Below are 22,073 nucleotides of genomic sequence, written 5' to 3'. Positions count from 1 at the left end.
GAAATAACATCTCTCTTTCTTAAATTATCTACTAAATTAGATGAAATGAATTTTGCCATGCCAATCCACTTAATAAATAAGAAATTTTAATATGATTATTAAATATATTAAAATTAGGTTTAAATTATGATACTTTTTTTGAGAAACGAAATTATGATACCTTTATCTCGATGCAACACGACTATGACATGATAATACGAATTGTCATTACCAAAAAATAATACGAATTGTCACTCCAAGCCAAGGCCATGTCCTATGATTTTTGAGACCTCCAAATGCGTGCATATCCATTTAAAAGATGCCACCAAAGCTGCTGCATTAGATTTATAAATGGCCCTACTCGTAACGCATTTCACTATTATACAGCTAGAGCTTCCATCATCACAATTGAGTCACTGATCTTGCTGACAGTTCGTACTACACACACCATGATACCACAGCAAAAACTTAAACCGCTATAGACAGATGTTCCTATAAAGATTTCATTGCATTTTTGTATTATATACTTTGTCACCATTTTTTTTTATCTTTTTTTGAGGAACTACTCTGTCACCATTTAGTGCAGTAGTTTCTCCAGGTATATATTAGTTCCCAATTTTTTTTAATTTTTTTGGTAATCTATTAGTTCCCAAATTAATATATGGTTCCAAAATATTTTGGATAACTAACTGCATTCAAATATTGCAGTCCTAACTTTATTTGATATTTAATCTAAATTCACCTTCTTCTTCTTCTTTATATTTTTTCCTGGATAAAATCCAGATTCACACTCACCTAACCCAGCGTGAGTAGGCGCCAGAGAATGTAAAACCATAACTCTACATATTGATAGTTTCAATTACTAATATCTAACAACAGTACTTTGTAATCATCATATTTTTTAGTAAATCGTATAAATAATATTGATTAATTTGAAACTAAAAAAATGATAAACCAATAAAAAGAGCACAGCCATTCTATTATCTTATTATCAACCTCAACATATTGATTAATTGCTTATTTTTTTTCCTACCCCTCTCTTCAACATTTAGAGCTCCTCTTTCTCTCTTTCCTTTGTTTTAACTATTAATCACATAAATCAAATCCCTTAATATTATGAAATCAAACATTAAATTGATTAATTAGCATTTAACAGCCCATATTTCATAGCTCTAACAGCTATATTAGAGTATCAAAAAAAAAAAAAAAAAACAGCTATATTAGATATAAGCGTATGAAAAAAAAAAAAAAAAAAAACGGTAAAATGGTTAATTAGCATTTATCAACCCAATTTTCCATAATTACACAAAAGCATCAGCCAATCAAAAAAAGAACAACAAAAAATTGTGTTGATAAATGCAAATAACCGAATAAAAAGAAGGTAAAAAGGGTCATCAAATCATCAACCCGCACCCAAAAAAACAAAACTTAATAATAAAAAAAAAATTAGAGAAAAAAAATATATGAAAGGATAATAATATTCCTAGTATTTTTACAGCTTATAGATGATAAGAAAGCAAGGCAACACCGCACGAGAGTCAAAGACAAGCAGCTCCCCATTGTCCCCACCTACCGACTCGAATCCGACCCGACCATCCAACAACGAGTCGACCCGGAGTTGCTTTGAGACCCTACCCGCTATGACCCGGCAGACCAACATGGCCCTTCTGCCACGTCCACCTCCGGCACTCTCGTGGGCCACACCGCTCCCGGAAAACGTGCAAATGGCCGAGCCTTTGGCCCCCGGAAAAGCCCACGCGCCACCTCCACGCGCGTCGTACGTGCCGTTTCCAGACGTGGGCCCCATGCAATGAAACCTCATAACCTCGTTCCCATCCGCGACGCACCGCGCGTTCTCCTCCCATGTGGACCCATCAGTCGGACCACCCGACCCGGCACGACACTTGACCATCTCGCGATACTCTTCGAACCGGGTCACCGTTCTCGACCCGTTTTGGACCTTGAATATCATCTCGATCCGACCCGTGAACGCTTTCGGACTCCAGCTCGTGTGGAAGATAATATCCACCACATTGCGTGAAGGGTGACCCTCGGGTAGCTCCGACAGTGCAGGAAAGAACGGGTCAGGAGCACGGGTAGAACGGTTTGTAGGGACTGAAACCGGTTCGGATTTGACCGGACGTGGACATTTAGTACCGGGTTCTGGCTTGGGTGACGTGGACTTGGACTTCCTCGGCCTATGCTTTGTGGCGTCAACCACGTCCTTGATGCTCTGAGAGCTCTTTCTGCAACTCGAACTGGGTAAGAGATTTTTCGGGTTCCGGTGATACACGTCCTCGAAAGCTTTCGATTTGCAGTGCAACGACTTGACCCACCCGCTCGCCATTCAAACCGGGTATGGATCCCTCAAGAGATTTTCTCTCTCTGTTTTGTCTAAAAGAGACAGGCTTTGAGGTTGTTTTTGCTATATGTTGTTGATGTTTTCATGTTTATGTGTGTTGTTTTTGTTTGGTGTAAAAAACTGGGAAGAGAGGAATGAGATGATATGGGCGCGATGATGATATTAAATGGTGGGTTTGACATGGTTAAGGTGAAATGACGAGATTACCCTTCTGAAGGTTTTGGAATTACCCACGTGTACTCTCTGTCTCTTTCTTCAAGGTAGAGAGAATAGGAACAAAATTCATTTATTAAGAAAAACAAACAATTTTTCATTAATAGGTTTTTGTGAGATAGAGAGGATTAATGATGGCCTTTATTGGCTTCTGATGCATGGGGCATTGCCTTATGGACATTTTATATGAGAGGGTTCAGATTTCAGATATGGATCCACAAGAATTGGTTAGGTTATCATCATTTTGTTCCTATGCTCTAATTTCTTCTCATTATGGGATGGATTAGGTTTTAATTAGTTTAATTGATGTAAAAAAATGTTAATGTTGAACAAGGGAATTGCATTTCAATCTTGTTTTACACAAAAATAAATAAATTGATTGATATTTAATCTTAATGATAAAGAGTAATTATTATTCTTCTAAAAAAAGGAGTAATTATAATAGGAACTTAATAATGTATCTATAAAAATGGAAAAAAAAAAAAAATGGTGGCATAGGAACTTAGTAGCTACTAGACCAAATTAAGAGTCCTAATTTTGCGGTTTTAAAACATTCATTTACCAGCAACAGCTGTTGCTCATTGTTAGAAATGAGAATTCATTGTATCCAAAAAAAAAAGAAAGGAGAGAAGTGCCATTTACTAAAGTGAAGTGTAATGCTGGCCACCCATCCTAACAACAAGTGGAACCAAAAATATTTGGTTGTGTTATTGGCTTTTTACCTATCTCTTTTTTTCCACCCTCCATTTATCTCTATCTAAGTTTTTATTTTTCTACTATATTGATTTTATAGGTTACATAGACGAGATCCCACTTAATTTTTTTTAGGACAACAAAATTCAGCAATTAAATCAGCTCACACTCACCCTCTAATATTTTTTAAACAAATTTAAGTGATATCAATTTTAAAAAAAAATGAAAGGTATTTATTCTTTTCTTTTTCTTTTTTCTTTTTTTAAGAAACAAGGTAGTTCATTCAATTTGGCATTTTCTTTAAGGATTATTTACTTAGAGAGATGCTATCTGCACAGCATTTTTATAATATTTTCACAACAAATTATAGGTGGTTAGTTGTTATTAGTTTAAATTTGAACCTACCACTAAGATTACTTTTTTGCCCCAACAATAACAACCAATAACAACCTGTCACTTAAGATTTATTATAAAAATGTTGTGAAAATATTGTTGACGTATCATTTCCCTTTAAGAAAATTGATGTGAAAAGATTTTTTTTTTTTTTTCATTGTTTTGGGTAAGAGGATTAGGGATTTCGTGTTTTAATGAAAAATTTATCAACATAACCAAAAAAATTCTTTTAATTATTTCATTATATTTAGAATTGAAATTTATGCAAAATAAAAATGACATTTATTTAGATCAATACTTTATTAATTTTGTTAAAGTATGTCGACTTTTTTTTTAAATCATTATATTAAGACATTAATTGATTTTTTATGTAGGCAAAGGTAGAACTTAAATCTCTTATTAAAAAATAAAAGATTTTACAAGTTGAACTAATTAGAATTCACATACACAAATTTATTTACGTTAAACTCAAAAAAAAAAAAAAAAAAAAACACTAATCTATCCAAAAAAAAAAAAAAAAAGTGTAATGTTCGCAAGTCATGTCATACATTGCCAGTCTCTCAGGTTGATGGCAACGCAACTTCTTTTGAATTTCAAAGAAATTCAACGCAAAGCAAACTCAGCCTCTCACCACATTGGGTAGCTGGCATGGAAAAGAGTAACTCACTACCCTTCTGTGCAGGCCTCTCATAAAGCTTGTTTTCCTTGATTTAATGTGTTTGTCTTGTTCCTCTGCTGTTTTTATTTAATTAATTTTGAAATAAAATTATGCAACCCGAAAATAAATCTTGTTGTCAAATATAATTCTTAATATTACATTTTAAAATTTTGTATCTTGTTTATATACATTGAGGGGCCTAACCTTGTTGGCCTGCCAGCTCATGTGGCTGAAAATTCATTTGCTTAGTAATTATAAGTTTATAACATGATTTTAGCAAAAAAAAAAAAGTTTATAACATGATAACTATTTTTTTTAATAGAATTTCAATTCTGATATTTTCTTTAACCATAAGAGACTTTTCCTGGGGATGACAATTTTGCCCATCCCCTCCCCACTTTGTCTTGCGCGGGTTTTTCCCGCCCCGCATAGGTGATGGGGCGGGGATGGGGCAAGATTTTAGCCCCGTCCCTTCTTGCCCGCATTGCTAAGGGTTATAATTGTAAAATTTTCATACTCTAAAACCCTGCTATTTAAATAACATAATAATATCAGCTTATTTTATTCTACCCAATGTGATTCTTTACCTTTATTTTGTTATGTGTTATATTATGAGATTTTTTTTTTTTTTTTTTTTTTTTTTTTTGTGATTGTCTTATTAAACGCTTGGATATATTATTCAATTTTTTCTAAAAATTGATTTGATTTGATGGGATAAATTTAGTTGTAATTTTAAGTATATTTTTATCAATGAAATAGGTTTCATTAAAAAAATTGTACATTGTAGAGCAATTTAACAAAAAGTAGAGTTTTACGGGGTAGAACGGGGCTTCGCAAGGCCCTAAGGGGCCAGGATAGGGTGAGAAAGTTTTCTCCATCATGCGGGGGCGAGACGGGAATGGAGTAAGACAAAACCATGTAGGGCAGGGACGAAGACCCCATCCTTCGGCCCCACCCCATTGCCATCCCTCTTTACCAATTGAAATAACTGAAATCTACTATAAAATAACTAAAAAGTGATATTAAGAAGAAGAAAAAAAAAACATAATTTGCTGAGTTTTTAAGTTGAGACTAATACAATATAGCTTTCGCACATTATTCATATATTGTATGTCTTCTTGTGATAAAATATTGACAAATTTTTTTGAGAATGGAGTTATTGATAATCCAAAGGATTCGTATACAAAATGTCAAAGAAAAGTAAAATCCGTAACCAAATTGTTCTTGCTCTTCCAATTCTCCTTCATAGACTTTACATATTAACTTTTGTTTGCTTGTTTCTCTTTCTCATTTTTCTGGTTTTCTTTTACTGTTTTTTTCTAGTATTTTCTCTTTCTATTATTGAAAAGCAACAAAAGAACATAACAGAATAAATTGAATACTAAGAGAACAGCGATGGTTAAGACTAGTAAAAGGGTCCCATGGCTCAACTGTTAGACTCAAACTTCGATTAATTGGCAAAGTATAGCGCAAGTTACGCAATCGGATCTTTGTCTTTACTTGTAATAGGAGAAAAATGGAAGGCTGCCTAGATGGTGTATGGTCACAATCTTTGATAGACACCTTATGCTCTATCATACTAGATTGCATACTATAATGTAATTTCGCATGCACCAAAGGCAATAGGTGGCACCCAAATAATAGTGTTGTGACTGATATTATCTATAAATATATAAAATGAGTAATGCTATGTACACAATATTTTCACAATAAATTATATAGTAAGGCAACAAAGAGGTTCAGGAAGAATTTAATCAGGGGGATTAAAAATGCTAGAGGTGAGTGGTTAACCGAGAATGAGGAAATGGGTTGGGAGCTGACAAATTACTATGAAGAGCTTTTCTCCTCTTCAAACCCGAGCGTTACTGTGGAGGCTCTTGAGAAAATCCCATGCTTGGTGACAGAAGAGATGAATGCAGATTTGGTGCGTGATTTTTCAGAATTGGAAGTGTGGGAAGCTTTAAATCAAATGGCACCTTTAAAGGCTCCGAGTTCGGATAGAATGCCTCCACTCTTCTATCAGCATTTTTGGGAGCTTATGAAGTATGATGTAACCAATGCCGTCCTCTCTTGGTTAAACACAGGTACTTTACCCGACCCTATAAACCATACTCTTATTACTCTTGTGCCAAAAGTTGATAACCCTGAACTAGTGACTGAGTTTCGACCTATTAGTCTATGTAATGTTCCCTACAAAATATATTCCAAGGTCCTAGCTAATAGACTAAAGAAATTCCTTCCATCCCTAATCACTGAACACCAATATGCTTTTGCTAAAGATCGCCTTATTTCAGATAATATTATGGTTGCCTTTGAAACCCTCCATCATATGAAGCATCATAGCTCGGGTAGACATGGATTTATGACCTTAAAACTAGATATGAGTAAGGCCTATGATAGGGTTGAATGGGTTTATTTGGAGAAACTTATGGAGAGAATGGGATTTTGCTCTAGGTGGATTGCTCTTGTTATGAGTTGTGTTAGAATGGTGACATACTCCATTATGGTGAATGGTGAACCCATGGGAATGATTCATCCCAAACGAGGTATAAGGCAAGGGGATCCCCTCTCTCCTTTCCTTTTCCTCCTCTGTACTGAAGGTCTACATGCTCTCATTAAACACTCGGCGAGAATTGGTGATCTTAAAGGCTTTTCCTTATGCAAGAGAGGCCCGAAATAAACCCACTTGTTTTTTGCAGATGATAGCTTGCTTTTTTGCAGGGCAACCTATGAGGATTGTAATAATATTTAGAAGTTGCTTGCTGATTATGAGTCGTTATCGGGGCAAAAGATCAACAAAGACAAGATTGCAATCTTTTTTAGCAAGTCTACATCGGAAGAAGCAAAAGTAAATATCAAAAATCTTCTCCAACTTCAAGAAGTTAAATCCTATGAGAAGTATTTAGGGCTGCCATCTTTTGTGGGTAGGGGAAAAAAGGCAAGTTTTGATTATATAAAAGAAAGGGTATGGAGGAAGCTTCAAGGATGGGAGAGCAAGTTGTTATCACAAGCCAGTAGAGAGGTACTCATTAAATCTGTAATCCAAGCTATTCCTTCCTATGCCATGGGTTGCTTCAAACTTCCCATTGGGCTTTGTGAGGATATTGAGGCTATGATAAGAAGATATTGGTGGGGCCAAAGGGGTGATCGAAGGAAAATTCATTGGCTCCGTTCGAGTGAATTAACAAAATCTAAGATGGTAGGAGGAATGGGTTTCCGTGATTTGGCTCACTTTAATGATGCACTTTTAGCAAAGCAAGTGTGGCGTCTTATCCACGATAAGGACTCTCTCTTTTACAAAGTGTTTAAGGTGAAGTTTTTTCCTCATGGTTCTCTAATTGATGCAAAAGAATCCTCTTCAGGATCGTATGCTTGGAAAAGCATCTTGAGAGGTCGTGATGTGGTCCTAGAGGGAGCTTGTTGGAGGGTAGGCAATGGGAAATCTATCAAAATATGGCAACATTATTGGCTGCCACGAAAACACCCAACTAAGGTAGCATCCCCGATGGTGGAATCTATGGAGGAAGCTACTGTGGATTGTTTGATAGATGAAGGGACACGCACATGGAATGCTGACATGGTAGATGGAATTTTTGCACCGCAAGAAGCAGAAGAAATTAAGAACATTCCATTGGCCCGAGAAGCTACTGAAGACTCGCTGTTTTGGCCACTAGCACAGGATGGAAAGTTTAATTGCAAGCTGGGGTACCGGTTCTTGAAGGAAGCAGAGGATGGTTCTCAAATGGAGGCTCGGCCTGACCATGAAAAAGGCCTATGGAAGAAAATCTGGGCTTTGGCATGTCCGAATAAAGTGAAGAATCTAGTTTGGAGAGCTTGCCGTAACTCCCTTCCATCAAAGAGCAATCTTCTGTGAAGAACTATTATCACGGATCAGACTTGTGACCGGTGTCGGTGTGAAGCGGAAGATATGATTCATGCAGTATGGAGTTGTAAAAACCTGGATTGTGTGTGGGATAAGGACATCATATGGAATTTTCGGAACCAGACTTCTTTTTCCAGCTTCAGTGAATTGATGGCTTGGGTATTTGAACATCAACGGAAGCCAGCTCTCTTTGCTTTCACGGTGTGGACCATTTGGACTCAAAGGAACTAGGTGCGCTCTCAACAGCCATGTTGCTCCCTGAACATTCTTTCTCAATTAGCAGCTGAGAGATATTCAGAGTTTCAAGCCATCTTACCGCCACCTCCACCTAGCCAACCACGCATAAGAACACGTTGGAAGCCACCCCCATTGGATATCTTCAAAATTAATTTTGATGGAGCCGTTTTTGCCGAAGAAAATTGTTCAAGTGTGGGAGTTATTGTCCGTAACAGAGAAGGCTTAGTGATTGCAGCCATGTCAGAAAAAATTCCCCAACTCCTCCAGCCAATTGAAATTGAGGCCATGGCAGCCACAAGGGCTCTTGAGTTTGCTAGGGAGGTGGGCATCTCAGAAGCTGTTCTTGAGGGAGATTCGTTGCAGGTGATTAAGGCGTTAGAAACCAAGGACGTTGGACTTGCTCCATTTGGTCTTTTGATTCAGGATGCCTACAGTTTCATTCCAGCTTTTTCTTTATTGTCTTACTCTCATACAAAGAGAGAGGGCAACCTAGTAGCGCATGATTTGGCGAAGTTAGCTATTACCATCCCAAATTGTGTAATATGGATGGAAGATGTTCCATCGGACGTTGTTGATTCATATCAGGCTGATTTGGCCGGGTTTTCTTAATAAAAGTTCGTAGCATTCATTCTCAAAAAAAAAAAAAAAAAAAAAAAAAAAAAAAAAAAAAAAAAAAAAAAGAAGAAGAAGTTATTATTAGTTTTTCTATAAACCCACTATTGAAATTATTTTTTAACCCAACAGTAACAAGCGGTAACAACTTATCACATAGAATTTATTATGAAATTGTTGTGAGCTAGACATTTTTAATATATAAAACCAAAATTGTTTGACTTTTAGTTGACCTATTAATATATCCACGTAAACTTTTGAGACATCACACTTTTATACATAATTATTTTAATATATATTAATTAAATTTAAATTCTATTATGTTCTATGTTCATAATGACCTTTAAAAAGATAATCATCATCTGAATGTGTTGAAGTTAAGAGTTGTGGCAGTCTTACACTAGTTTCGATTTATAAAAATTGATGGAGGCAAAAATGGTGTTTGGTGTAACTTTGTTACATAATAGGTATAACTTTGTTTTATGTGAGGTCTTTCATTGACACATGACATCAACGTGGATCTAACGGTCTCACAAGTGTTTTTTTTTTGGGTTCCTATAGTGTTTCCTCAAAACTTTTAACTAGAGACTATTCACTGTTCACAACAAATGAGCCCATAACGGAGTAAATTGCTGGTCCAAGGAGTTTTTTCAAAGTGTTGATGCCCGAACTTGAACTAGGAAGCTCCTAGTCAAACCCAAAACAGCTACTTTGAGACCGAGTGCCTAACCACTCGGCCAACCCCACTAGGTTGGTCTCACAAGTGTTTCAAGCTCACTCGTTAGGCTTTGAATGGACTGAATCATCTGATTCTGATATTGCTACAACCTTGGGGCATAGCATGCAAATTCAATTAAATGGTTTTCGGGCCTTCCTTGCACCCATAGGTGGGCCTTGATGCTGAGCCTTCGTGGGTTTCTTTTTCTGCTCTTCTTGTGTTGGTGCAATTCAGACACATGGGCTGTACTAATCTTTGGGCTTCACAGGCTGGGACAAGATGGCTTCTTCATATGCTTTATTCCTTTTTGGGTCAGCCACATTAAGCAGCCCATGGGTAATTTGTCTTAAGTATTTGTGAGCCCTCTCTGAAGTTAATTTCAAGTCTTAATTCATCTGGGTAATGGGCCAATCTTTGGGTTAAGGGTCTCAAGATTAGCAATAATTAATGGGCTTTAGAGAATAAATTTGGTGGGCCCAATCTAACAGGTTTTGATATTTATTTTCATGGGTGCATGAGCTATATAAGTGGGCTTTGTGCTGACTGACGTTTGGGCTTGTTGGTCTATTGTCCAAAAAAATGCCTCTTAACAATATTTGGTTTACGATCACTTGTATAGTTACGGATTCTGTTCCAAATTGGCTAGAACAGCTAAAAAATACTGTGCCGGTAAACAAATGGTAATGAGAATCCATCTCAATCTACATCATGCTGAATTCTGGTCCATTTCAAATCATTTCAGTCAATTTTGATTGGTCATTCCGATCAAATTTAGATTTACTTTTTTTAAAATAAAAAAATTTAATCTATTTTAATTTGATTTGATTCTTATTATTTCATTATTGATAATTGATAAGTAAATATGAGAGTACTAAATATGTATTTGTGTGTGTATATATATAATGAGATATAATCAATTTTTGCAATGAAATGCTGTTTAAGATAGAAATCTAAGCTAATACCTTATACTCTGTAACAATTTCTCTATTTTTTTCCCTCCTTATTGTTTAAATAATAGGAAAGGTTTTCATTACTAATATCCTCAAAATGGCCGTTCCTTAAACTTATAATGACTAGAGAAAACTTTTTTTGTTTTTCCTCAAATAATCTTCTTCTCAAAATAATCCAAACAAAGAAACGTATATATTGGCATATAGCAAACTAATTCTACCATCGACCTAGCATGATATAAGGATGAATAAACCAAGAAAGACAAACCCAAAACAAAGGATGAATATGCGCATCACTTCCAATTTGGACAATGCCTAAAGTCCAATTGCTATGATGTGTTCATAAACCACCATTTCCTCCACAACTAACATCATCATGGTTCATTATACGCCTCCATTCTAGTTTAACCACAAAAATTTTCAATCAATACGTCACTTCATATCATTCAAGAACCCACAAAATGTCCAAGTTTCCAAGCAATTTTGGCGGCCAAATGTAGCAAATTTTTTTACCTCTTTAGGGTTCACTCCACTCGTCATTGGGTACCCTTTTGATGGCCTCCCATTTGAAAGAGGAAGAAGCTAACGGTGACTACCAAACGATGCCGTTTTTAGAATTGTATTTAATTGTCTCTTTACGGCGTCGTTTGGTTTAGTAGAGTGGCCATTATAATTGTGACTCAAACGACAGTGTGTTTTGACGAAAAGCTACGACACCGTTTTGACACCAGCAGCCCAGAATTCTTCCTCTCCGCTGTTCTTCTTCCTCCTTATGAACATCCAGATATTTCCTTGTAAAGATATATGTACTTTCTCAAATACAGATTTTTATACTTCTCTCTCTACTGGTCTCGTGTGTGTGTGTGTGTGTGTGAGAGTCCTCCATTGATGAACCTTGTTTTCTTTCACCATTCACCACCACCACCACTTGCCACTATGAGCTCTTTGGCTAGCATTGTAAATCATCCACCTTTGTCAACATGCGTATAGACTCGAAGGAGACCCAACAAGCTCACATATTTTCAAGGGGTGAAGATTGAGGTTGGGTTGAGGAGGTCAAGGTCCCATAGATAAGTGGAGAAAGGAACAAAGATCAGGAGAAAAATATTAATGATGAGTGGCAGTGGCACCACATTGAGAGGAACAGAGGGGAGATTAGATAGCCAAAGAATGTGATCGGATGAAGGGTGGCATGGATAATTGGGTGCCGACCATAGCTGTTCCTAACGAGGAAAAGAAGCCACAGAGTACAAGGCCATTAAGATTTCCTTCTAAGTTTTCAGGTCCCTAAGTTTTGGTACATTAAATCTATAGTTAAAATACAAAACACACTCTCTATATTTCACTAAAATTTAAGTCTCTTAACTTTCTTTTCATTCATTTCAGCCTTATGACTTTCAAGTTTATTTAATTAAAACTTTTCCATCAAGTTTTGTTAAATGTTGTGGTTAATTTTGTAATTTTAAAAAAATTTCTAATTAAAGAAAGTCCATTAAAGATTGAAAAGTATTTTTCTAGATTTTTTTTTTTTCTAAAAATTTTAACAAAAATTGACCGAAATGTCTTAATTGAATAAATATGAAATTTATAGTCTGTTTGGATACCGCTTATTTGTTAAAAACTTAAAACTTATTACTGAAAACACTATAAAAAAATATTTTTTAAACAGCTAAAACACTATTCATGCGTTTTGTGCAACTTGGCTGGTAAATGAAAACGCTGGCCACAGTACCCAAACACACACTTAAGAGGACTGAAATGAATTTTGAAAAAACTTAGAATGTGAGTTTTGCATTTTAGCATAAAATCTTTGATCTTTCACTCTATTATTTTTATTTTTTATTATTATCATTCATGGGTCTGTATCATGTTTTATATTGTTTGTAATGTAACGTTTGATTAGCTATAACGACCCCTTTAAGGTGGTAAATTATTAAGGGTTAAATTTTCATACATCATAATGCAAGGATTTTAATAAATTACTGATTATCTAAAAAGGAGTGATCATTAACTATAATTCTAACATTAACATGTAAGCCCAAACTCCCCTTAATAAATAAGGTCTAACACATAGAGTTTTTAATATTTTAAATGACGGTAAAAACAAGAATCAAACTTTAGACCTCTTGCTTTAATGCCATGATAATTTACCAATTGTCCTAAAAGTTTAAGCTATAAGAAAAATGTGATTTGAGGATTCAGTAGCAAGTTTTAAGTGGAAAGATAAGGTTTTCATTCATCATAAAGGCTTGGATAACATGTACATGAGCTGGTTAAGTTCTAAGAAGAGGGTGATCACTCACTAAGAAACCCTAATAACATATAAATCAAATTAAATTGCATGAATGAAAATAAATGGAAGGTCATAAGTGCGAAGGATATCAGGCAGTTATAACAATTGCAATGTGAAACTACTGGATGCTCTAGTACCAAACTTGCCTGACAGAAATGTGAAACTACTGGATTGACCAAGGAATGGTGACTACTGCTTAAACTCTGCTCCCGATCGATGTCAAATTGTCACAATGTGAAACTACAATCATTTGGAAGACAGCTATTGAACGGCCCCAACCCAAAAGAAACCCACGATGGATTATAAAAAAGAAAATATGCTCTACCACAAGCATTCTCAAATAAAGCCCTTTTCCATAATTAAATGTTCTATGCTACTAAGTAAAGTGAAGGGTTGCAATAACCAAGGTTCATCAAAATTCATTGATACTTGAGCGGGGGAAAAAAAAGCAGGGAAGGGGGGGGGTGGGGGGGGGTGTGGTTGTTGATTTAGAATCAGACTCCATATGATAAGTACCCAATAATATCCCTCTATTGTAAATTCTGTCGTGGTTCAACCATTGCAGGCCAATTGTATCATCTGCAGATCTGCCACAATTATTGGTACTCGACAAGTACATACAATGGCTTGCCATTTAAACGTCCACGACCCTGCAACATACAGAAAATTTATATTACAGACATGCTTATAGTTAAATCAGTGATATGTCTTTGGTTTGATGGAGACCCAAAACAAACAAATGACAGTCCACAGAAAGATAAACAAGAATTACAGAAAGATTATAGCTTTATGCTTAATTACATTTTTCCTTGGATATAGTTCAAATTAAGCATAAGAAACTACCCTATGAAAAATCTGTTCTAAAGTAAATGATGCCAAGGAATCATTTTGATATATTTAAACATCATGGTGGCTGCACTAATCCACCATTCAGACATCAATGGTATTATCAACAAGAGAATCAGGAATGTTGCTTGCATTTGGTCTATGTACCAGAACAGATAAAATTCAAATAATTTGCACTCATCTTTCTTTCAATCACTTGAGAGCATTAGTTTCCTCATTGGACTCATTGGAGGCATCAACTAAAAATCCAAACCTTACATGCATACACCACACCACACACTTAAAAGTAGCTGTGCCCCATTTTTCCAGATTATGAGGTTTTGAAACTTATATAACTCTCTGTCCCAATTAGCTCATGCAGATTTTCATTCCTCAAATACTATTATAGACCAGTAACGTGTGATTGACTAGTGTAATCCAACACCAAAATGCATTTCTTAACATCAACCTAGCAGTGTGTGGGTGGGTGGGGCTGGTGGGCGTAGAAACTCAATTGCCAATAAACTTCAATCAGAAGTTAACTTTGTGCATAGAAATATGTTTTAAGAGGCAACTAGGTAATAAAAGCACTTGGTAACACTGGCAAATACTCCAATTGTTTTATGATTCAATAACTGATAAAACAAAGAGTCAAGACAACAAGCACACCTGTAACCCTGGTAACTCAATGAGGCACGCACATTCTACGACTTCTGCCCCAACACGTTCTGAGAAGCAACACAATTACATCAAAAAATTGACTAAGGCAATAAGAGCACAGAGACATGAATGGCCTCAATAAGTAAATCAAATAAAAAGAAAAAATTAAGCAATTCAAATATGATTTTGAGCATGACTATAATTAGATAATTAGTGCACTAAGTTCAACCAAACAAAGTAAGCCAACCACATACCACATAATCTTAGTAACTTTGAAAATGTAAATGGTTTAGAAGACATCAAAATCTATCAATACAACAGGATTAACAATTTATACCAAAGATTTTTCATATTTAGATTAAATGTTGCCCCATGACTAAGCCTGCTTTGCTAGTTCTCCTTTTGTTCTTTTAAGAACACAATTCAGAATCCATATTGAACCTAACTAACGCTCCATTTATTTCAAAGGGGAACACAATTCAGAACCCATATCGAACCTAACTAACCCTCCATTTATTTCAAAGGGGTAAAAAGTACCAGTTGGTCCAAAAAGACCATTGGCTGTGCTTGCTAGTTTTCTGTTCTGATTAAGTTCTCAATGTCTTAAACCAATTTGAGGCTGAATTAACACTTTGTGTCTGTTTGGGAATAGCTTATCTAGCTTTTTTTTTGAAACGTTTTACTGAAAGTGTGCTAAAGTATACTTGTACTTCGAAAAAATTAGGTTTTAAAAAGTTGGTTTGAGCTTATAAGCTCAAACCAAATGGACACTTTAATGTATAATGTATGTCATGCTAGCTTAACATTGTCATTGTGGGGGGTTGTCACAAAAATTTTACTCAAAAACAAACTGTATTAAGATTTCACAATGCAATCACCTAGTAAGTTCATTGCCGCACAGAGTGTGCCACCTGTGGCAATTAGATCATCAACTACCAAAGCACGTTCACCAGGTTCGACTGCCCCAACATGCATCTCAAGACAATCTCTTCCGTATTCTAAAATGTACTCTTCTGAAATAACTTCTCCTGCAATTAAAGCAAGACAAAATTAGAATGATACTAACAACATATGAATCTATGTAGTAGCCACAACATCTTCAATTTGATATTAGATACTCAAAATCCAGAAAGATTCAAAGACAAGTCCTGGATAAGCCTTAAATATGTTTAGGAAGAGCTATGTCAGATTATTATACATCTTCACATCCAATGTTCTGAGCAGCCGCAGAACATCTGATTAATCCAAGGAATGCACAACTATACTAAGAGAAATTGTAAATTATTGAAGCACTAGAAATACCATCATGGCCAGGCCCCAAAGAAAGAAGGGGGGGGGGGGGGGGGGGAGGGAACACCAATAGAGTTGATGGACCAGGACTGGACAATGGGAACAGGAATAATTATATTGTGTATAAAAGAACTAGACAACAAAACAACCATATGAACAAAGAATGGTATTAAATATCAAAGCTAATAATATAGCTCCATAACAAGGTAGCTATGAGCAATGCAGTCAAGTCTTCCCTCCAGCAACCAGGGTCCAAGATCTTCAGCACTATTCATCATCATAATCATCAATAGGAGAATATGCAATTAGAGAAACCCAGAATATTTTTAAATGGCAATTTAAAAAACCCAGAGCAAATTACATTACAGCTTCCCTCACAAGTTGATTGCACTTGATTACCAGATGCTATGGAATCAGCAAGCACATAGATTTCATGTGTCACAATTTATAGAAAACTCCACTGTGCAGTTTCAGTCTACTGTGCTAGATCTACAGAAAGTTTGGACCCTCAACAATTTGAAATTGAGTAATGGTAAAAACACAAATTTTTCCACATCTTGTTAAGTTGTCAAGTTTAGATTGGAGCAACATCACTTTCACATGGGTCCACTACTAATACCACTTTTATTATGCACCAATCACAACAGGTCCAGTAATAGTTGTGAAAAATTGTCTTCTTAGACTTATTGTCTAAAATCAGGGAAATATATTATGGAAGCTTCAAAATCACAAAAGACCAAACTATAGGTTCAAGAATCACAAAAACAAGAAGATTATGTGAAAGCAACATCATAAACGTTTCTGGAAAAGAGCCATGCATTGAATCAAATAGTAGACTAAGAACCAAGAATGTGTGAAAAGAGAATAATTGTGTCAAACATATGTAAAAATGCGGAGAATTTTTGGGAAATATTAAAATGGAGAATTAAAGCACTCAAAAGAAGAGATGCAGGAAATTACAATAGCAAGATGAAAATTACCAGGCAGCTTCCTTGGTTTTCTCAAGGGAACAAACTTTGCGCCTATGGCCAAAGCAATAGGAGGACCAAATATAAAACCCCTGGCCTCTATTCCTGCACAAAGAAAAGGGCAAAAAAAAGAAAAGGCACCCTCAGATCTCAAAACATGTTTCAAGGGATAAGCTGGTCCAGACTAGTTTAATTTTAAATATAAAAACAGATAGTTACAATAATTTACAGAACAGCAATATCAACACTCTTTGTAACTATTGTTACAAAAAATGCATAAAAATGAATTGGTGATTAAGAAATACTTCAGAAAACTGAACAAAAGAAAAAACTTTATCCATTATCTGTAACAATATAAAAATGGAAGCTTTACACAGCACTAAGAAAGTGGAGCTAACAAAAGAAAGATGAGTTATACATTGTGAGTCCAGATAATGTATATAAAACAAATAAATCAACTCTTTTGTACTGCACTAAGGTATATATAATACAAAAAAAAATCTTTCCAACCTGCCAAGAAAAGCAATGAGATTAAATGTTGAAACAACATTAATTTACAAAATCAGAAGTAATCTACCATTAAATTAGTACCATGCCTGAATGGTAACACTTAGCAACCATATATGATCATTAAAAATAATCTTCCAGAGTAGGCTAAACAGAAATAACTTAAGGAGAAGTGGAGAACCCCCTTTTTCAAAATTGGTGCTAGACATGGCTATGGCCAAGACTTGAATCCCACATCCTTACAGATCCATAAACACATTTCAGAAAGTACAATGCCACACTAGGTAAAATAATAGCAAATAAATATTGAGCTGTAAACACTTTAGCTCAACCATATATGGTCATTAAAATTAATCTTCCAGTGTAGGTTAAACAGAAATAACTTGACACAAACCAACTTAAAATGGGGTGAAACCTACACTACTGCTCCGTCAGCTGACCACAATAAAACTCCTCAGGCATAATTATTCAAAAATCTACCGCCCGCCTGAAAAGTGCTGATGATTCCAACAGGGTTGGATTGTTGACATAGTGATCAAGGTTTACATGTCTTCCTTGCAATCAAACAGGAATGAAAATCATGAAATGAATTTCGCATTATTTTATGAACCAAGACCAATCAAAAAAATTTCAGTCCAACTGTCTGTCAATTAAACAACCTCCTGTAATATTAATTATGCAGGAGAAATTTTCATGAATAGTGTAACACCAGAACCCAGGAAAAAACCTTCAATTACTAATGGTGCACCACTGACAATCTTTTATGAGGTTGACAACAGGTTATGGTAATTAACTCGCACAGTTGACTAGGTCATGGAAGTTGAACCATTACAAGTCCCATGGGAAACTCAATTCTAATGGTAGATGTGATGTGTTATATCATGTTGTATATGCTAGAGTGGATGCGGAAGAGGAAGCATAAAATAAAAACACTGAGAACACGAGGGTTATTAGCCTTGCCGACCTACGTCCACGAAGGAAGCTCTTAAGGGCAACATCTTAATTATGTAAGAGTGTGGTACAAAACCTATGTTACAATAAATCATAACATAAGTATATATAGGCAACTAAACCCTAGACTACTAGTACATGTAGTAGTGACATTGTTTTCAAATTGTGAAGTTTCTCCTAGGATACGATTTTTTCACAAGTATTCTACCTAGGAAACAATACTCTCCAATCACAGGAGAGTCAGCTTAGAAGTAACAATTATCAAAAAAATTGTTGAAAATTTAGAAGACTTTAACACTAGTTAAGGAAATTGAAAAAGGATACTGACAGAGACTCATGAGCAGTGTTAAAATGTCAAAAGTTGCATTGGAAAAAGTTATTGAAACAGGCACACATCTCGGCAATGATTACACATAAGATCACAACATGATGTCAAATGTAAAGATTTCAAGCTAAGGACAGGATCTTGGACTTATATCACAACTGAGTGCAAGATACCGTTGTGACGCACTCAACAAACTAAGTCTTATAATAATCATTTAATCAAAATCTATCCACAAAACAAATACCATCAATTATCAACTACAATGACAATAGAAAAGAAGGTAATAATCTTTTATCTTTTACAGGAAAAAACTGTATCTTATTCATGTGAGACTGAATTTTGTAATGGAAGATTCCATAAAGGTTCTCATAAATACAGGACAAAGAAGACAGCAAAAGTCCACATAAGCACACTAGAAAACAGATTCTAATGCCCACAGATGTGGACAAAACACATGTAATAAATATGAACCAAACCACTTTTAAATCACAAATAATAAATGAGTTATAATAAATTGAGAAAACAAGGCCTTATAAATATTGAGATCGAATAACTTTTTACCACTCCCCACAAGTCTGTGAAAGTAGATTGTAAAGAATTCTCTGTGAGGAATAAATGCATTACAGTACATTGTGTATGAATTTCAACAAGATGTTGCCATTAGATTCTTTTCAACTTCCATCAATAGTCAATACTTTCCTAATGTGTAGCACAGAATATCAGTAAACTCACGGTTATTATCACAGAAAAGGTTATAGAACATACAGGGGTCACAAATAGACAAACAATCGACGATTTACTAGCTGAAGAAAATAAAAACCAACAACAAAACTCAGAAAATTACAAATAATAATAATAATATTACAAAAAAGACAGTGAAGAAACCAAAACCCATTACAGTAAACTCAATAATTCATCCTCTGAAACCAACAATGCCACTCAATGACTCAAATCTTTAAAAAAAAAAAATTCAAAAAAAAGATAATAATAAAGATTGAGAGAGAGAGAGAGAGAGAATAAATGTGGCATTGAATAGAACCAAGTCAATTAACAGTGAAATGTGAAATCCACATTAGAATGGAGCCAAAAGACCAGCCCAATTGAAACTCTCATCAGCCGGGTCCACATTTTAACAAGGTGGGCATCCATCATCAACCACCATCCATGCAAATTGGATCAGAGCACATGCTCAGAGAGAGAGAGAGAGAGAGCAAATGTGAGCCGCTAAAGAAAAAACTTCAGAGGGAGTAATCAATGGCACACCCCACTACCAAAGCTCATAGTCAAACAAAAAATGACTCCCTCAAAAATACACAGTCACTTCCATTCCATAATGTCCTTCAAAAACATTCAAAAAGACAACCAGAAACTTATGCAACATAGAGAGAGAGAGAGAGAGAGAGAGAGAGAGCATTTTCTGCATCACTAGAACTACTTTCTCATTAGCATGGACCCCACCACCTTCAAGCTAATCACAGTTATAGAAAAGTTCTCCCCCAAAAAAATAGCTTTTGATCAAAATCCTAACCCCACAAAAATTAATAAATCTTTTAAGCCCCCCCCCCTCCCCCCAAAAAAAAAAAAAAAAAAAAACCCTACATTTTTCACTGGTTTACCTGCAACAACTGAAATGTTTTTGCCTTTGTATCTCTCAACGAACAAATCAATTGTGTCCTTGAAGGCTTTGGGATCCAGTAATAGAGTAGTGATGTCTTGGAACATGATACCTGCCATTTTGGCCAATTTAATAACAAATGTGAAACCAAAGACAAAAACTAGAAAAGAAGCAGAACGTGAATACAAACAAACCCTTTATATGGTAGCTAGCAAATTTGAGTTAAAGAAACGAAATTGAAAGAAATGTAAACTTAAGGGATAAACCAAAAAAGAAAAAAATAAGTAAACTTTGAACCTTGCTGATTCATGGGCCATTGGTTCTTCAAAGATAAAAATAAAAATAAAAATAAAAAAAGAACTGGAAACCCACTTCAATCAAGCCAAAAAGTTATACAACCTGTAGCTTAGTTGAGTTTTTTTTCGTCTGGTGGGGTTGTAAAATATGAAGAAAAAAAAAAAATCTTCAGCATACTTTCATTTCCCACATTTTCTCAGCAAGAAAACAGAGAAAAGAAAACGAACCTGGTTTTGGAAAATTGGGGACGACCCGAATCTTAGTTTTGATGCCTTGGATACGAGGATCTTCGTCTCTGTAAGCCGACATTATCGTATCTAAGTCACAGACACAAAGCTCACAAGTAACACTTAGAAAAACCTCTCTCTGTCTCTCTGTCTCTCTCTCTTCTTTTTCCTTTCTTTGTCTTCCTCACAGTCGAAACAGCTGAGAAGCTAAAAGCACTTCCAGCAGAGACGAAGTAATAAACGAAAGAGACAGATAGAGAGGTATTTATAACGATAGAGAAAGTGATTTGGTGGGAGGGGCTCTCTGCACAAGAATATATGTGTGAGAGAGGGAAAATCTTTTCGATATACAAGAAAGAGAGGGATCGTAAAAGTTAATAAAATACAAAAAGAGGTATCACGAGGTCCCTATTACTCTTAAATCTTAACTCACTCCCTCACTCTTTATATTTTTCACCCATGTTTTTTCAAATGTTTTTTAAAAAAAATTAAAGTAATATTTTTTACGTAATATTATTATTAATTAGTGTAAATTCTTATAATTCAACTTATATTTTTTTTTTTTTGAGAAGTGTAGGGCAAGAGTCTAGGATCGTATATTAGGCCTTGGATTTTATCCGAGGGCATAAATTGGTCCGAAGAAAAGTAAATAATTATGAGATATTCCTAGACCAGGTCCCATTAGCACATAGTAAATGAAGGATCATCCGAGGAGTACATTTTCCTCGGACTTAATGGATAGGGTTCAAAATATATAATCCAACAATCAAAGTGACCATCCAGGAAGCTTCAATAACGTAGATGTATTTCGCGGACACATGAGAAGGAAGAAAACTTGAAAATATCTAAGAGAAGGCTGACACCACCACATTAAATGCACTACAGCTACTTCTTTGGCTGCATTTATGTGGAGAAAACCTCTGAATAGTATTACCTTGGCTACCACAACTCACAAAAAGCTAGAGAGGGTATCTGATGGGACAAGCACTCAAGTAGAGTTTCGGATGATCAACAAGTGAAGGGTGAAGATTATTCAAAGAAGGATATATAAGGTGAAGGACCCTTTCATGGAAGAGGGAGCGGAGAAGAGAGAGAAAAGATAGAAAAGCAATCTAAACCATTCTGATATTCTGGAGTGATCATTAGGTCCAGGTTTATCCTCCTCGAACTGAAAGTTTATTGATATCAACATCCATGGTTCGTATTTGAACGCCATGCAATTCAATACTAGCCATTGTCTAATTCATTAGGACCTAGCTCTTTGACCCATTTCTCTACAAATTCATTGTATTGGGCTCATTGAATCAAGATTTCATACATTTTGAGCTTGGGCTTCAAATTGTAACCCTACAAGAAGCAATTCAACTTATATGTATTTATGTTTTTAATGGAAACGTCCAACCATCTAAGGTTTAAA

General features: G+C 35.4%; 3 protein-coding genes across 4 annotated transcripts; 1 reads left to right on the top strand and 2 right to left on the bottom strand.

Annotated features, from left to right (window-relative positions):
- Nucleotides 1-1,234: 1,234 nt before the first annotated feature.
- LOC126709678 (uncharacterized) lies at nucleotides 1,235-2,492 on the bottom strand. Its single transcript, XM_050410000.1, has one exon. The coding sequence runs from the start codon at nucleotides 2,324-2,326 to the stop codon at nucleotides 1,472-1,474; it is 855 nt and encodes a 284-aa protein (XP_050265957.1). The 5' UTR covers nucleotides 2,327-2,492; the 3' UTR covers nucleotides 1,235-1,471.
- Nucleotides 2,493-6,102: 3,610 nt separating this feature from the next.
- On the top strand, nucleotides 6,103-9,027 carry LOC126708383 (uncharacterized). Its single transcript, XM_050408172.1, has 3 exons — nucleotides 6,103-6,804; nucleotides 7,051-8,137; nucleotides 8,465-9,027. The coding sequence occupies exons 1-3, from the start codon at nucleotides 6,103-6,105 to the stop codon at nucleotides 9,025-9,027; spliced, it is 2,352 nt and encodes a 783-aa protein (XP_050264129.1).
- A 4,135-nt stretch (nucleotides 9,028-13,162) lies between these two features.
- On the bottom strand, nucleotides 13,163-21,014 carry LOC126709467 (adenine phosphoribosyltransferase 3-like). 2 transcript variants are annotated; one of them, XM_050409716.1, is made up of 6 exons: nucleotides 20,657-21,008; nucleotides 20,134-20,244; nucleotides 16,747-16,839; nucleotides 15,355-15,504; nucleotides 14,486-14,544; nucleotides 13,163-13,641 (listed from the first exon to the last, which is right to left on the bottom strand). In XM_050409716.1, exons 1-6 carry the CDS (start codon nucleotides 20,736-20,738, stop codon nucleotides 13,588-13,590), a joined length of 549 nt encoding a protein of 182 aa, XP_050265673.1. In that variant the 5' UTR covers nucleotides 20,739-21,008; the 3' UTR covers nucleotides 13,163-13,587. The 2 variants fall into 2 exon arrangements, with proteins under 2 accessions (XP_050265673.1, XP_050265675.1); XM_050409718.1 differs by lacking the exon at nucleotides 20,134-20,244 and having other exon boundaries at nucleotides 20,657-21,014.
- Nucleotides 21,015-22,073: the final 1,059 nt, after the last annotated feature.

This window comes from Quercus robur, chromosome 12, assembly GCF_932294415.1.
Source record: "Quercus robur chromosome 12, dhQueRobu3.1, whole genome shotgun sequence".
NCBI lineage: Eukaryota > Viridiplantae > Streptophyta > Magnoliopsida > Fagales > Fagaceae > Quercus > Quercus robur.
This window is presented reverse-complemented; position numbering and strand designations above follow the sequence as displayed.

Coding starts and splice junctions, on each gene's coding strand:
- LOC126709467 (XM_050409716.1), bottom strand. CDS start 20,738: ATGTCGGCTTACAGAGACGAAGATCCTCGTATCCAAGGCATCAAAACT. Junction 16,840..20,133: donor AAACATTTCAGTTGTTGCAG/GTAAACCAGTGA, acceptor TTCTTTGTGCAG/GAATAGAGGCCAGGGGTTTT. Junction 14,545..15,354: donor TGCGGCAATGAACTTACTAG/GTGATTGCATTG, acceptor GTTGCTTCTCAG/AACGTGTTGGGGCAGAAGTC.
- LOC126709678 (XM_050410000.1), bottom strand. CDS start 2,326: ATGGCGAGCGGGTGGGTCAAGTCGTTGCACTGCAAATCGAAAGCTTTC.
- LOC126708383 (XM_050408172.1), top strand. CDS start 6,103: ATGGGTTGGGAGCTGACAAATTACTATGAAGAGCTTTTCTCCTCTTCA. Junction 6,805..7,050: donor TGGTGACATACTCCATTATG/GTGAATGGTGAA, acceptor AATAATATTTAG/AAGTTGCTTGCTGATTATGA. Junction 8,138..8,464: donor TCTAGTTTGGAGAGCTTGCC/GTAACTCCCTTC, acceptor CTCAATTAGCAG/CTGAGAGATATTCAGAGTTT.